Genomic DNA, 15,968 nt, shown 5'->3' on the forward strand with positions numbered 1-15,968 from the left:
TAACGAATCGTAATCGTATCGGATTCAGTAGCGTCGCCAGATATCGAACAGTTGACTAACGAATCGAAATCGTATCGGATTCAGAAGCATCGCCAGATATCGAACAGTTGACTAACGAATCGTAATGGTATCGGATTCAGTAGCGTCGCCAGATATCGAACAGTTGACTAACGAATCGTAATCGTATCGGATTCAGTAGCGTCGCCAGATATCGAACAGTTGGCTAACGAATCGAAATCGTATCGGATTCAGAAGCATCGCCAGATATCGAACAGTTGACTAACGAATCGTAATGGTATCGGATTCAGTAGCGTCGCCAGATATCGAACAGTTGGCTAACGAATCGTAATGGTATCGGATTCAGTAGCATCGCCAGTAGCATCGTAATCGTATCGGATTCAGTAGCATCGCCAGATATCGAACAGTTGGCTAACGAATCGAAATCGTATCAGATTCAGAAGCATCGCCAGATATCGAACAGTTGGCTAACGAATCGTAATGGTATCGGATTCAGAAGCATCGCCAGATATCGAACAGTTGGCTAACGAATCGAAATCGTATCAGATTCAGTAGTATCGTACGGTATCGTGTATGGAATATGGAAGCCTGAGGTTTACACCTCTGTACCGTGACATACCTGTCCCTGGGGTCGATCCAGCTGGTGGTCTGGTTGATGTGGTCTATGTAGTAGACTTTCCCGTCAAAATCTCGGGCTTCTTCCCAACCCTCTGGCAACGGTAACTCCTTCCTCGGCATGACCAACTAGTCTCCATGTAATAGATCTTCTACAGCGATTAGAACCATGTGGGGTGTTTTCGGGGTGTCGTTGCTCCTCATCCAACGCACAAAGTGCCATTAACAAACCTCCAGCATCGCGACGTGTCACGGATTTTCCCGACCTTCCATCGCGACGTCTTATTATTATTATTATTATTTATTCCTCTTATTATTATTATTTCTGATAGGTTATTTTCTTTCACAGGTGACCTGGAGCATCTCTGAAGAACACAGGAACATTTCTCCACTGCATTTCATTACTCAGAATGTCGCAAAATTTCTGCAGTCTCACACAGTCGTGCATTAGTGATATTATTATTGTTGTTGTTGTTGTTGTTGTTAGCACTAAATCAGAAAACTTATTTCATCATACACGCGCGTGGATATCTTTTAAAAAAAAAAAAAACTTAGCTGGTTAGCTATACAACTTACAAAGTAACATTATACCGTCCATGGAAACTACACGAAACTAAACAATAACCGAAAATTACGAATTAAAATATTTTTAGATGGATGTTAATACAGAATTTAGGCCGCGCGTGCATTAAAAAAACCTTCTTTAGGATCTTCATATTTGCGAGGTTTGGTGGGGGTTTTTTGGTTCAATTTCTACCCTCCATGTTTAGCTAGCTAGCCTAGTTAGCCGTGTAGCTCGAAAACAGTTAACTAGCGAGTATATTCCAGGTCTGTTTTGAAAAAAATCCACCAGGTTTGATAAATTAATCCTCCCCAGAAAAAAAGTTGCGTATTTTGTCCAATGTTTGGTGTTTTTTTATTATAATTGTTGTTCCTCCGGCTTTGAAGCGGTTGCGGTTCTCCTTCAGTATCCGACCAAGCTCGGTCGCTATGCTGCGGTTAGATGAGTGACGTCACGCAGGTAATGACCGTAATTCCCCAAATAGCAGCTCTATTAATCTTTCTCTCTCTCTCTCTCTCTCTCTCTCACTCTCACTCACACACACACACACACACACACACACACACACACACACACACACCAACACAAACATACAGTACCCGTCGACATTTTAACCACACATACACACACACACACACAGTACCTGACAAAGTTTTAACCTTTTGTAACAATTCTTGTTTTATTCTTTATTTAATGACCGTAATTCCCCAAATAGCATCTCTCTCTCTCTCTCTCTCTCTCACACACACACACACACACACCCCCCAACATACAGTACCCGTCGACATTTTAACCACACACACACACACTCACAGTACCGGACAAAGTTTTAACCTTTCTAACAATTCTTGTTTTATTCTTTATTTAATGACCGTAATTCCCCAAATAACATCTCTCTCTCTCTCTCTCTCTCTCTCTCTCTCTCTCTCTCTCTCTCACACACACACACACACACACTAACACCAACATGACACATTTTCCTTTCAACAACAATTCCTTTTTCACTGTATAAACTTTATGTTCTTTCTTATGTAAGGATCTGGAATTGTTTTGTTTATTTTAAACTAGGTCAGTGTCTAAATTAGAAAACTGGTGACCTGGGGCTAAAAACAAATTCAAAAACTCACATTTCTTGGTCAGTTACCTACACAGAGGTGTAAACATTTTTAATTTTTTTTAAAGTGTAGATTTCCAAATTTCCACGCTTCCAGACTCACCGACCCCGAGCTACAACCGGGGCTGAGCGACTACAGTTTTTCAGCTTCATTCTTTATTTTTATTAGATAAAGCATGTTTAAGGAAACTCCAGGGTCCTCTGTTCAATCCAGCTTAAGAGTTCCTAGAGCTGAGCTTAAGACCACTCTGAGAGAATGATGCTATTAAATGGTAATTCTCATGGTACAAGTGCTTGTGTCTTGGAATGTACCTTCAAGAATATTTAATTTAGAGTTCTTGTAGGAAGTAGCTTACATTTAAGGTACAGAATTATTACCTTATGGACCATTTCCGTGCCTATAACGGTACATTTGCTTTTTTTCTTTTTGTTGTTACTATACGGTATCTTTTTCTGTCAGCGGAGCATTTTTATCTGAACGACTCATGTCTAATGTCTAATCTAGTAGCTTTTATGGATAATATTGTCTACATCAACAGCATTATGGAACTGGCATCAGTCCTGATGATCAACAGTCAAGAACATGTTCTCCTGTAGCTTTCTGCACGATCATTAAGAAGTATCACATTAAGCATATGTGAGGAAAAGTGGGCGTGGTTCCAGGTTCCAGCGGAGCCCGGAGAACCCCCCAGGGAACCCAGTTTGTTTCCAGCGAGAAGACGGAGGTGGAAGGCTGCGCAGTAACCTGTTTGAGAGCCCGATATCGTCCTCGCGCATCCACACGCTCGTCATGGCTCAGTCCAAAAAAGGAATAATAAATAAATAAATCACACCTCAACATTACATTGAAGTCAGGTGAACTGGATTAAGGAAGGTTGGAGTGTCTGAGTTCTTTAAATTCATTTCATACTGTTGCCACAACAGTATGTAACAAGCAACCGGTGACTTAATTGGTTTGAGGTTGCTAAGGAAGGTGTGGTATTACTCCTTCTGTACGCATGAAAAGTAAAACCATATGGCATGGGTGTCATGACCTCTGTAATTGTCGATATTGTTGAAATAAATGCTACAATACAGCTTTAATCCTTTGTCCCATTTTGGTTCGGCACGGTAGATAAAAAAAATGAGGCATGGCCTGAAATATATTTCAACAATTGTAAACTTCTTGCTTGCTATAATGCTGTGGATCCGGAGTCTGTCTGTAGACATACAGTATACAATAAGTACTTTGGGAAAGGAAATACAGTTTAGGGTGTTTACTCTTTGGTAAACACTACAATGCAGTAAACACACTCAATCAATAGGGTTTTTTTTTTGTGTGTGTGTGTGTGTGTGCAGTAGCTTTCCAACACTTCCTGGTGTACATTTTTTGTCCACTTCTTGAATCTATTCCAGAACCTGTTAGGGTTTTTTGGGGGTTTTTGTTGTTGTTGTTGTTGTTGTTTTTACATCTTCAAACACGACCGCACTCTCAAAACCTGTACATCTGGACACCTTGCATATTTGCACACAGGTAGCGCTGCTTCCTTACAATTCCAGGGTCACCGGTTCTGAGTTCAAAAAAAAAAAAAGTCAATATTTACAGTGACGTGTGTTTCGTGTCAAGTGCACACCCTCTACTGATCTGCCTACAACTCTGTACTGAAATAAGACACGACAATATTTACCTGGCTTCACCTTCTGTACTACTGTGCATCTGACACATCATTCAAGCCTGTCACTGACAGAAAAATCATATACGGTTGCAATCAAAATGATTCAACCCCCACTGCAAATCAGGTTTATTGTCAAAATTTACAGCCTTTCAGCTGTACGCAATTTGTTCTGCCTCTGGACAGTTCAGATATTTCATAAACGCTCTGCCTCTGGACAGTTCAGGTATTTCATACGTTTTCTACCCCTAGCCAGTTCAGGTATTTCATGTATGTTCCGCCCCTAGCCAGTTCAAGTATTACATACGTTTTCTACCCCTAGCCAGTTCAGGTATTTCATACGTTTTCTACCCCTAGCCAGTTCAGGTATTTCATGTATGTTCCGCCCCTAGCCAGTTCAGGTATTACATACGTTTTCTACCCCTAGCCAGTTCAGGTATTTCATACGTTTTCTACCCCTAGCCAGTTCAGGTATTTCATGTGTTCCAGCTCAAGCACACCTGGTGCAACTATTGAAGACCTTGATTAGTCACGAAGTGTCTATAAATCACATAATTTCACGTGTTTGTGTTTTTCACACGTGACATCATGTGAATATGTGAAGTATCTAAAAACTCGCATACCTTTCACATTTGTATGTTTCTCCCACGTGCCATCATGTTAATAACATGTGAAGTGTCTGAGAATCACATCATTTCCCGTTTTCATGTGTTTTTCACACGTGACATGATGTGAATAACATATGACGTGGGTAAAAAAAAAATCACACCTTTCGCGTGTTTGTATGTTTTTCACACGTGCCATCATATGAATAATATTTGAATTATCGCATCATTTCATCTGTTCGTGTTTTTCACATGACATCATGTGAATAATATGTGAGGTGTCTAAAAAAAATGACATCATTTCACGTGTTCATGTGTTTTTCACACGTGACATCATGTGAATAACATATGACGTGGCTAAAAAAAAAATCACATACCTTTCGCGTGTTTGTATGTTTTTCACACGTGCCATCACATGAATACTATTTGAATAATCGCATCATTTCATAACTTGGTGTTTCTCACGTGACGTGAATAATATGAGATGTCTGAAAATCAAATAACTTCACGTTTTCATGTGTTTTTCACACGTGACATCATGTGAATAATATGTGAAGTGTCTAAGGAAAATCACATCATTTAACGTGTTCATGTTTTTCACGTGATATAATATGAATATGTGAAGTGTCTGAAAATCACATCATTTCACGTGTTCATGTATTTTTCACACGTGACATGGCGTGCATAATGTGAAGTATCTGAAAATCATGTCCTTTCATGTGTACACGTGCTTTTCACACGTGACATCATGTGAATAATGTGAAGTATCTGAAAGTCACACCATTTCACATTTTAATGTGTTTTTCACACGTGACATCACGTGAATAATATGCGAAGTATCTAAAGAACATAACTTTTAACGTGTACGTGTTTTTCACCTGCGACATCGCATATGTGACGTGTTAGAAACTCGCATCATTTCACGATCTCATGGATTTTTATCACACGTGACATCATGTGAATAATGTGAAGTGTCTGAAAAAAACCGTATCATTTCACACGTGAGGCATGTGATTGTTCACACGGGAAGTTTGTGTGACTTTTTTATTGTTATTCTAAAGATTCGTTTCAAGGGCACTTCAGGTGATTTGCGGGTGCAGCACGCCGCTCTCTGGCCACTGCGTGAACAGAAACTCCTCACAAGACGCAAACACTGGGGTCACGTGATCAGGCAACCGCAAGCGAACGCGAATCGTTGTCGGTGTTAGTGTCGCCTCCTCGCGCCGTGTCGCCGGGGTTCGCACCGCTCGCTCGCGCGCCGGACATGTTCCTGCTCCGGCATGTTCGCGTTGCTCTAATGGCCGCCGCTGCCGCCTTCGGAGCCGCTGTGTTCCTGACCATAAACTTCTTCTACAAGAGGAGAGTGTGGACACCGGAAGACTACTGCGTCATTAAAGAGGTCTGTATTCATTTCTTCTGCACAGGTTACTGCAGAAACCGCGCCATAATAATAATAATAATAATAACAACAACAATAATAATAATAATAATAATAATAATAATAATATGCGTCTATGTTTAGTCTATGTTAACACTGTTATCATGATATGGGCATAGCTTACATTTTGGAAGGTGCTTTCAGACAGGTAAGTTTCCCTTTCTGACGTCATCAACGTCCAATGAAATGGCTGCATTATTATAATTTTTTAACGCAATACTAATAATAAAAAAACAAAGTTTCAAGTAACGAATGAACAGTAAAATAAGGATGACAGGTTTACAATCAAACTGAATAAAAAATAAATCAAACAAATTTTCAGTGGCGTCCTGTAGCCTAGCTATTATCGAAATCTGTATGATTGTGACGTGATGGTGGAGTGGGCGGAGCTTAAGCCTTCTTCAACGTTTCGGGTTCATCCCGTGGACAAAAGCTTGAGGACGTGTCATTTATCATCCGATAAATAAAAGGCGGACGTTTCTTTGACGTGAACCAGACGGTTGCTTCTGCCTGTGACGTCGGAAACGGAACGGCGTCTCGGCTGCGGTTTCGTTCCCGGGTCGACGTAATCGACGCGTCTCCTTCCGAGACAGGAACTCGGTCGGCGCGACGTCGTGTCGAAACGCCCGACTGAATTCCACGACAGCCAACATGATGGAGTTTTCTGTAAAGATATCAATCTGTAAAGGTTACGACATTTAGGGAAGATAACGTTTATTATGATTAGGATAACAGGAACGGAATCGCCTTAGGGATGTTTTTGGGACGTTAAATGTACCTATAAATGGTTAAAAAGTACGACATGTTCGTTCATAAATTAAAAATTGTATTTCTGGGCAAATTGTTGTGGTATAAGACGAATATTTTGGAAAATAATGCACTTCAGGGTGGTGTGGGGTCTTACACACACACACATACACACACACACACACACCATCCCGTCGTGGATTGTTTTCCTATAACAGCATACCCCGTCGTGTTTTATTCCTTACTTAAACAATAAAGAAATGATATTCTGGCAAGCTTTCCTGTAAAAGTCTCTCATGAAAGAGTCTTCCGAGTGAAATAAATATCGAAGACGTCAAAAGACGAGATTTTTGGTTTTAAACCGTATGTAAATGTACGCATATTTAATGAGACGAAGCCTCGTTTGTGCGAATAATTTTTTTTTTTTAATGACCCTAATATAACCCTTATAGCATATCTTATGTCAGTAGGAGTGTTAAATTCAGGTCTGACTCCAAACTGAGCACATCATCGATGTGGTAATTAGCTGATGAGGTGGATCAGGCGTGTTAAATTCGCTGGAGTTTGAATGCTGTGCTTCTCCAGGATTGGATGAGTGGAGGAAGCGGTTTGTAAATGAGCTGCAGTCAGCAAAGACGAGAAATAAAACACCAAAACAGAAAGGCACACATTGCGTCTGCTCCATTTCGGGCTCGGGGATGTGAAACACTTGTTAGTTCCTCATTTCACTTCAGTAATAAATTCTTATATAATCAGTAGTAGCCATTTAAACTAATTCGGTGAAGCCGGAATTTTAAACATCCGAATTTGACAAACGTCCTGATTTAAGATGTAAACGTTTCTACGGGTTGTGTACGGGAAATAAGGCTACGTGTTAGGATTGCTGCTTAGCAAAAATCCTCATGGGTTTAAAATGCTGGATTTAGATTTAGGGAGATTTTTGTGTGTGTGTGTGTGTGTGTTTTTTTTTTTTTCCCCCAAGATACACACTGAAGATTTAGTTTGTTTGATACGACTGTTTTCCAGCCTGAACAGATCGCTGGTCCTCTTTGAAAATGTTGGTCACTTGTTCGACTTTTCACGTTACTTCCTGTTTCAGCTTTCGTCATCCCGGGTAAAGGGACGTTATGTTTACGTTCACCGACGCATAAAACCAGAACATCACTACGACTGGAGCACTGTATTTAGTTCACCGTTGTGGTGCGAGCACTCGCACTTGCACGTAAAATGATTATCCCTGTCGGTACAAAAACGAAATAATAGAAAGAGACGAACCACAATAAACGGTGGAACCTAGCGCTTACCGTTTTTGCAAACCTGTATGCACGGAAGTGATGACTCGAATCGCGCAGTTGGTCCACGGTCCTGAAGGAATTCTTCAATGTGAATGCAAACTTGAACTTATAAGCCCCGCCCCCCAAGCTCAATAGATTGTGGACTCAAGTATTTGGACAAAGTGCGAAGATGCACTTGATCTGAAGGCCAAAGATTATTGAAAGCTGGGTCCCAAACTATATATATATATAGATTAACTAGCTAGTTTACTGCGGTTTGGCCGCACCAATATTTAAGGCTTTGAGAATACATTTAACTAGCGTTTTTTGGGTCACTTCTGCAGTAGTTTTATTATCTACGCTACGTTTTGCTGTGTACTCTGTTATTAGACATGTATTTTATTATCTAATCCAGCCTATCGTCTAGCTAGCTAGCTAGCTAGCTAACTAGCCAGGTGTTTCGCGTAATAACTCCCACCAAATCCGTCCTGAGAAGCTCAGATTGTGGATCTTTCTGTACAGTTTTTAAGGTATTTTTCCTCCCACCGACTCAACGAAACCTACATTAAGTACATACTTAAATATATAAGGGCATTTGATCTTTCCACTTCGGTTTTGTAATATTGTAATAAAGTGTAATTGTTGCTTTAAAAAAATTTTTTTTTTTCATGTCTGAAAACACAACCCGTATAAATAGTGAAGTAAAGCAGTATTTTTTATTTTGTTTGCCACGCTGTCAGCCGTTTGCTGTCACCGTTATACGAGACATCGAATCTTTTCCTGAACTGTTGCTCGGCCTGTAGAGTTCAGAGCCTCGACATGCTCTGAGGAGAACACTAATCACATGCGCATAACGGCACGTGGAGGAGAGGCGAGGAAATCCATGCTAACCTTCCGCAAAACGGTCGCTTAACTTTTGGGGACTCTTGGGACCTGACTAAGGCGACATATCGGTACGGTTGTAGTGTTGCTTCTTCAGATCTCCACTATGTCCACATGGGTTTCCTCCAGGTTCTCCGGTTTCCTCCTACTAATAAGTGAATTGGCGCGTCTAACTTGGCGCAAGGTGTGAACGATTGTGTGGCTAGCGAACAAGTGAGTGAATGAATGTATCGTACTTATAAAACCATTCCGGAGATAAGTTTTTATTTTTCGTTTAAATTGTGATATTAGGAGGAAGAGGAGCACAGACAGAGGCAGGTCCTCGTCCTCGGCTTAGACGGTGCTGGGAAGAGCAGCGTTCTGCAGCAGCTGAACGGCGCATCTAGCAAAAGAAAGTGCACCCCAACGCGTGGCTTCAACTTCATCCGTCTCCACACACCCGCCTGCGACTTCGACTTCCTAGAAAGTATGCCTCAAATGTGCCTCAAACATCTTTCTTCGTAAGATTTTAATAATAATAATAACCGTTACATTCGTAATCCAGTAATCGTTTATCGCTGGTCATCGGTCATGAAGTCTGACTTAGCGCGCCGCTGACCGCGTCCTGCGGCTTTCGCGTTCTTTTTCGAGTCTGCTGAATGACACGTTTTTCCCTTCAGTTGGAGGCGGTGAGGAGTTGCGTGCGTACTGGGCCGATTTCCTGAAGAGGGCGCATATTTTGTTGTACGTGGTGGACTCCTCGGACAGAAGACGCCTCTCTCTGGCTAAAGATGAACTTCACCGCCTTCTCAGCATCGACACGCGACAGCTTCCAGTTGTAATACTGGGAAACAAACAGGTGACCAGGACACCGCCATCCAGCGCGCGTGTACATATTTACTAGCAGAGTAGTCTAGAGAAGAGTAAATGAATTAAAATGAATTATAGCGCGGTTCCTCTGCTGAGTCATGTTTCCTGTCGTTTCAGGACAAGCTGGACGCCGTCAGTGTGTCCGAGCTGCGTGACGCGCTCTCTCTGGGCTCGGTGCCGGATCACAGGAAGCTCTTCCTTCTCCAGCTCAGCTCTGCGGGAGAATCCGAGTCCTGCAGTCTCCAGAGTCTTCGCGATCTGCTCATCAAACTAGAGTCCGATCAAAACTAGCGCGATGTGTGTAAGGAGAACGATGATGTCTCAGGATGGAAAAAGCTTGATACAGTCGAAGGGTTTGTTGTAAAAACTCGGTGTTTCTCAGCAGGATTGTGAGGCAGGGATGAGGAGTAAAGGTCACACCACTTTATCGTTCCGTAAACAACAATATAAACTATTATAATCCGTCAAATCAAGATGTGTGGCGGACTGAGAAAACCCATCGGATATCTCTGTGGCTAATTTCTGATTCTAAATTCTGTTTTTCTGCTCATAATATACCGTAAGACTGTTTTTTTCGTTCTTCTTTCCTTACTAACGCTCACAATTACGGACGCGACGAGAAAACGGTCACATGACTGAAACAGAGCAGTACTGGCCGAATGACTCTCTCTTCACATCTGATGCTCCTGCCTCCGAAAAATCTACATTCTTACGTCTAATCAGGTTGGGTAACCATCCAGTTTAGCTCGAAAACCTTGCTAGCTGAGTTTGATTTCCTCACGTAAGCCCGTGTAATTTAGTCTGTAATCCCATCCCTTCTCTCAAAATGTTCACGATGCGGCTAGAGAGAAGAACAGACGTCATCAAAGTTTTAACGTCCCGATAACGGACATTCACGACAAAAAAAAATTAGCCGACGAATCAGAACGAGACTATCCGCCCTCTTCCACATACACGAGCTCAAGCTCAGACGCCTACGATCGGCCGGCGTCGTCCCGATCGACAGCGGAGAGTTCGGCGGTGCTGGAAAGTTTGCGAACCCTTTCGAATTTTCTATATATCTGCATAAATATGACCGACAACATCCTCAGATTTTCACAATAAAAGTCCTAAAAGTAGACCAAGAGAACCCGATTAAACAAACGAGACAAAAATATAATACTCCGGTCATTTATTAATTGAGGAAAATGAGCCGATATTACATATCCGTGAGTGGCAAAATGTGTAAAAACAAATTCATCACGAGTAGGAGAGACGACTGTGTGTGTGCGCGCGTGTGTGTGTGTTTACAAAGAAACGGCAATAATGTAGAGGATTTGTTTTGAAAGTTACATTTTGCAAGTGTTATATTACTCCTATATATGGAGACACCCAGGGGGCACCCTGTGTGTGTATATATATATATATATATATATATATATTATATATATATACACACACACATACACACACACACACGATAGTAAAAATATCAGTATTTGAAGGGTTTTCCCAGGCCGCCACCCAATCCAGGTTTGGGGATACAAACTTTTACCAAGTAACTGTTCTAGTAATTGCATTTACGGAGTGTTCTTCGGCGTACGTGCACGTCTGTTTAGTTCTCTTGTTTCTATACTGCACGAGTTCTGTGTTTTAACGGTCGATACCTCAGACAGCTTGATAATGGTTACCTGGAGGTCATGTAGGTTTGCAGTAAGGGTTGCACGATTGTACAAACATGCTTTTACTGTATAACCTGTCAGGACCCGCTACAAGTCGATGTTTACTCTTCCATAAGGACAGTACTACTGATTTATAGAAACGCTCCAATATTGACCTACTGATATTTTATTAATGGTTAACCAGCTACGGGTTTAACCTGTGGAAGCCAGATGACTAGTCACATTTCGTCTAAGTACGTCATGTTTATAGTGTTTGTGTGTATTTAAACTTTGTGAGGGTATAAATAGTGAGCACTGAACACATATTTTGTGAATGAGTGGAGTGGAGTGGAGTGATTACTGCTCGTAACAGATTAAAAAAACAGAAATTTCATATGTAGCTGATCAGGAAGCACTACAGTGCCGATGTTTGTTTCAAATATTAAAGTATTGCTCTGAAATCCAGCTGTATGTATACCACTGCACACGTGTAGGAAGCACAAAGCAGGCATTATATGTTTATTAGGAACTCCTATGCACCTGCTTGTTAATGCAATTATCCTATCAGCCAATCACGTCGCAGCAGCGCAATGCATAAAAATCACACAAGTCAAGAGCTTCGGTTAACGTTCACGTCAAGCATCGAAACTGGAGGGGGAAAAAATCTCGTAATTACGACGTCAGGTGCGTCCGAGTCGGTTCGGTCGGAGCAAGGTGACGGCGTACTTTCTCTTAATTAACTATAGAGAAAAAGTCCGGTGCTTGCGATTTCGCCACAGGTAGATGGCGTCTCTTTCATCTCGTAGGATATGATGTGTATATATATAAAAACGTTGAGTTTTTTTGTGCTTATTTGAATTTTTTTTTGGCCCATACTACTCAGATTGGCGAAATCGCAATCGTACGCTCTTTCGCAGTGACGTCTGTTGGCAAATCAGACCTTTTAGCTGTACTCGTGTTCGACGCACGTGAACCAGAGTCTCGGTCCAGATGTGCGGAAATTTTGAAAACATTCGCGAGCTCGTGTGAATATCACGGAGTTTCCTTGACTTCGCGTTCATTTCTACGATCGTTAAATAAATAAATAAATAAATAAATCAATAAATAAAACAAAATGCAAAATCGCCGACTGGTGAATTTTATACACAAACGCGCTCTCTCCAGGATGTTTTATTATAGTGGCAAGAAAACCGGTTTGCGGGCAGAAATGGAATGCTGGTTGCGTCACCCGCTGATAAATGTTACTACGGCAACCAGGAGTAGAAATGCCTACTGGCGACTTCGTAGTACAACGACTGGCGACTTGCGGCGTTAAAAATCGCCGTGTGGACGAGAGAACGTAGCTCGACACACGACAGTCTCGGACGGAACGGTGCGAAAAAACAAAAAACATCCGGCGGACAGCAGTTCTGCGGTCGGAAAAGCCTCGTCCGTGAGAGCGGGTCAGAGGAGAACGGCCCGACGTGAAGGTCCGAGCTGACAAGAAGTGCTTCGGTAACTCAGAACGCCGCTCTTTACGGCCGTGGTGAGCAGAAAAGCATCTCAGAACGTACAACAAGAGGAATCTCGAGGAAGAACAGCAGAACACCACATCGGGTGACCCGAAACCTAGGCTCGACCGAACACGGAAGGAAAATATGACGGATAACTTAAAACTTGGAGCTCCTGTGCAAAATGTGGGAATGTTAGTAAATCTGTCCATCAAATTAAAAAAAAGCAAGCGGATTTCACTAAAAGTTTATTTTTTTTTTTGTATACAGAAGTCATCTTATGACATCATACAACCAAGAGTAAAACAGGATCGCTCGGCAAACAATCATAACATAAAATACATTATATACACACACGTACGTTATCACGTATAGACGCGGTCCATCCGGTCCGATCCCGACGCGAGAGTTTCGTTCAGGACGACGTCTGTTCTCGCGCTCGTAAAGAGGCGACGAACGCGGCGTGCTCCTCGGCGTGACAGCGCTTGTACAAGTCCACTTTCCTCTTGATTTGTTTCGGCGTGTCTTGATAGTAGTTCTTCTCATCTCGGGCCATGGCCTGTAACGAGATCAACGTGCGATGAGGACGCTTCAGCGATTCGCGCGGGCCGTACGGCTTAACGCGCGGCCGTCTCTTACCTTGTAGTTTTCGCCGTGTTCCCTGATCATATGCTGAACATATTCGATGAGATCGGTCGAGCACGTCGTGGTGTCCTTTCTCGGCAGACTGGCCTCTTCTTCCATTTCTGGAAAGCACAAAGTTTATATTATATATATATATACATATATTAAAAAAAGAAAAAAGGTTTTAGAGAAGGGAGCAGGAAGTAGCTGTTCCAGTGATTTGTGCTTGCCCAAAGGTTTTTATACTGTTTAATGCTCGATTCTGACAGGTCAGAAGGTCGTCATTAACTTGGGGGGGGGGGGGGGGGGGGCATTTACCATCCAATGATCATAGCATGTTACAGTCACGAGAAAACTTTACAGATTTACTCAAATTAATTTAAAGCCTGTAGTTTAAACATCATACCTCTGACCACGTAGGGTTTCACGACTTGAGCCACAGGTTCATCTTTGGCCTGTAATTAAAGAAACGCACGGATTAGAAGTAGAACAACGTTAAACAATACATTACGCGGAAGCAAAGAAAAACCCTCGGGCCTAAAATAATAATAATAATAATAATAATAATAATAATAATAATACGTAAACGCATTCTCACCTTGCTCGTGATGGGAAGTAATCCTTTGGTTCCGAATGTCAGGCCCATTTCCTGCATGTTCCGCTTGGCTGATTTCTTGATATCCCAAGCTTTCCGGATCTGAGCGCTTAGCGAGACAAAAACAAAAACGATTACGGCTACGTCCACGTTAATACACTGGAAAACGCATCGTTTCCTCTGCGCTTTGGCCTTCCGACCACACCGAGCGAAGACCGAGCTTTTTCAAAAACGCTCCCCCGAGTGGATCAAATCTGAAAAGGCCGTATTCGGGTCGTAGCGGACGGAGAGAACGGAGGTATTCAAAAACCATGACGTAGTTTTAGCCGTGTGACCCGAAACAAGCAAGCGATTGGAGGATGTCGTACTGCGGTTGTTGTTGTAGTCTGCTGTCCAGTTCGATAGCGTTGTTAAAGGTTAACGCCACTTTGTACGCAGTAAAGAGACGGAAACGACGCAGGCCAAAGCTCCTTACGTTTTTACACGCGCGATACAGGGATGCGAGCTTTTTCAGACGTTTTGTCCATCAGTATCAGTAAGAGTCAGACACAATAAAAGCTCTCGTTAATCTCTTCTTTACGTTTATCTAGCTCGCCAAGCTACTGTTCAGATCGGGCGTATCGTTTGGGACGCTGTTGGCTGTTCAAAACGACGTCACTCTGACTTCCTGTTTCAGAAAGAAAAACATCAAAGCCAAGGGGAACAGTGTGTGGGAAGACATGCCTAGCAGAGTGCTAATGAGGAGCAAGACACGCCCCCGGGGCGGGACATAAACGTACTTCAGAGCGTTTAATCGGATGAATCATCGAGAACGTTTGTTTGTTGTTTTTTTTTCCTCAGAAGCGACAAACTATACAACCAAAAGAAGATTATCTCGAAATCTATTCTTTGAAAACTTAGACATATCAAATCAACTGTGTCCGATCTGTTTTTTTAATAATAAAGAGAAATAGATTTTTTTTTTTAAAGAAAAGATGATAGTACCTGCGATATCTCTGAGAATAATATCGTGACATAACTGATCAGGATATCGACATTACAGATCATATCGCCCAGCCCTAAGTGGCTCAAATACAAAGCGGCGTATTTCGAAATTTCAAATCCGAGCAAACATTTACATTTTTAATAAGAATTACAAACATGACTACTGAAAGATTTGTTGTTGTTGTTGTTGTTTTTAATCGAGCAAGTTATCAAAACAACCGCTAAATTAGCTAGCTAGCTTAGCCGGAGTGTCACACACATAATTTTGGTCTCACCATTCAATCCTCGGCCTGTACTTGTTGATCATCTTCTTTTTTAACTTCTTTCTGTCCGCGTTGTAATTAAACGTGTTCCGTTTACTTGCTTTTTTACCCATCACTGCAGCACGCTCTCCACAATCACTAACACACGTGTAGCTTTCAGAACTTGTTCCTAACCAAGCGGAAATGCTTTTTAACCAACTCCAATACCAAATACCTGCCTGCTCCCTACACAAGTGCCCTACATAGGCTGTGAAAGAAAATGGCGTCTACGCCCTACGCAGTGCTACATGAAGTGATTTGACGCCGGTGCAAGGTCTTCTTCTTGCGTTATAAGAGATGTGCAGTTTGCTGGAGCGCCCCCTACGGCCGGAGGAAAAAAGCGCTACGACTGCATAAGAGGACAATGATAATAATCATCATCATCATCATAATACTTTTTTACTCAGGTACTGTGATGCATAAATTTAGCAAATACCCAGGAAGAAACATAGAAGACAAATCAGTTTATTTTAAACAACAAGATATTTAGTGTGTTAGGTTTCACACGTGACATTTCAGAAGAAAAATGGACAAGTGTGGATCAAATAATAATAGAGATTTCTGTGTATCCTGGTGT

The 15,968-nt window shown here is 41.9% G+C and overlaps 3 protein-coding genes across 3 annotated transcripts in view; 1 reads left to right on the forward strand and 2 right to left on the reverse strand.

Moving 5' to 3' along the window:
* wwc1 (WW and C2 domain containing 1) overlaps positions 1 to 2,073 on the reverse strand; it is a 33,173-nt gene extending 31,100 nt beyond the window's left edge. The window contains exon 1 of the mRNA XM_053647986.1: positions 638 to 2,073. Within this exon, the coding sequence (XP_053503961.1) occupies positions 638 to 756 (119 nt within the window). The 5' untranslated portion in view covers positions 757 to 2,073. The remainder of the gene's footprint in view (positions 1 to 637) is intronic.
* A 3,502-nt stretch (positions 2,074 to 5,575) lies between these two features.
* On the forward strand, positions 5,576 to 11,857 carry arl10 (ADP-ribosylation factor-like 10). Its single transcript, XM_053649312.1, has 4 exons — positions 5,576 to 5,965; positions 9,199 to 9,373; positions 9,567 to 9,745; positions 9,874 to 11,857. The coding sequence occupies exons 1-4, from the start codon at positions 5,831 to 5,833 to the stop codon at positions 10,045 to 10,047; spliced, it is 663 nt and encodes a 220-aa protein (XP_053505287.1). The 5' UTR covers positions 5,576 to 5,830; the 3' UTR covers positions 10,048 to 11,857.
* A 1,260-nt stretch (positions 11,858 to 13,117) lies between these two features.
* On the reverse strand, positions 13,118 to 15,574 carry nop16 (NOP16 nucleolar protein homolog (yeast)). The gene is made up of 5 exons (XM_053649313.1): positions 15,365 to 15,574; positions 14,109 to 14,214; positions 13,917 to 13,965; positions 13,526 to 13,632; positions 13,118 to 13,445 (listed from the first exon to the last, which is right to left on the reverse strand). Exons 1-5 carry the CDS (start codon positions 15,463 to 15,465, stop codon positions 13,302 to 13,304), a joined length of 507 nt encoding a protein of 168 aa, XP_053505288.1. The 5' UTR covers positions 15,466 to 15,574; the 3' UTR covers positions 13,118 to 13,301.
* Positions 15,575 to 15,968: the final 394 nt, after the last annotated feature.

This window comes from Ictalurus furcatus, chromosome 18, assembly GCF_023375685.1.
Source record: "Ictalurus furcatus strain D&B chromosome 18, Billie_1.0, whole genome shotgun sequence".
Lineage (NCBI taxonomy): Eukaryota > Metazoa > Chordata > Actinopteri > Siluriformes > Ictaluridae > Ictalurus > Ictalurus furcatus.

Coding starts and splice junctions, on each gene's coding strand:
- arl10 (XM_053649312.1), top strand. CDS start 5,831: ATGTTCCTGCTCCGGCATGTTCGCGTTGCTCTAATGGCCGCCGCTGCC. Junction 5,966..9,198: donor ACTACTGCGTCATTAAAGAG/GTCTGTATTCAT, acceptor TTGTGATATTAG/GAGGAAGAGGAGCACAGACA. Junction 9,374..9,566: donor CGACTTCGACTTCCTAGAAA/GTATGCCTCAAA, acceptor TTTTCCCTTCAG/TTGGAGGCGGTGAGGAGTTG.
- nop16 (XM_053649313.1), bottom strand. CDS start 15,465: ATGGGTAAAAAAGCAAGTAAACGGAACACGTTTAATTACAACGCGGAC. Junction 13,633..13,916: donor GAAACCCTACGTGGTCAGAG/GTATGATGTTTA, acceptor TGTGCTTTCCAG/AAATGGAAGAAGAGGCCAGT. Junction 13,446..13,525: donor AACACGGCGAAAACTACAAG/GTAAGAGACGGC, acceptor ATCTCGTTACAG/GCCATGGCCCGAGATGAGAA.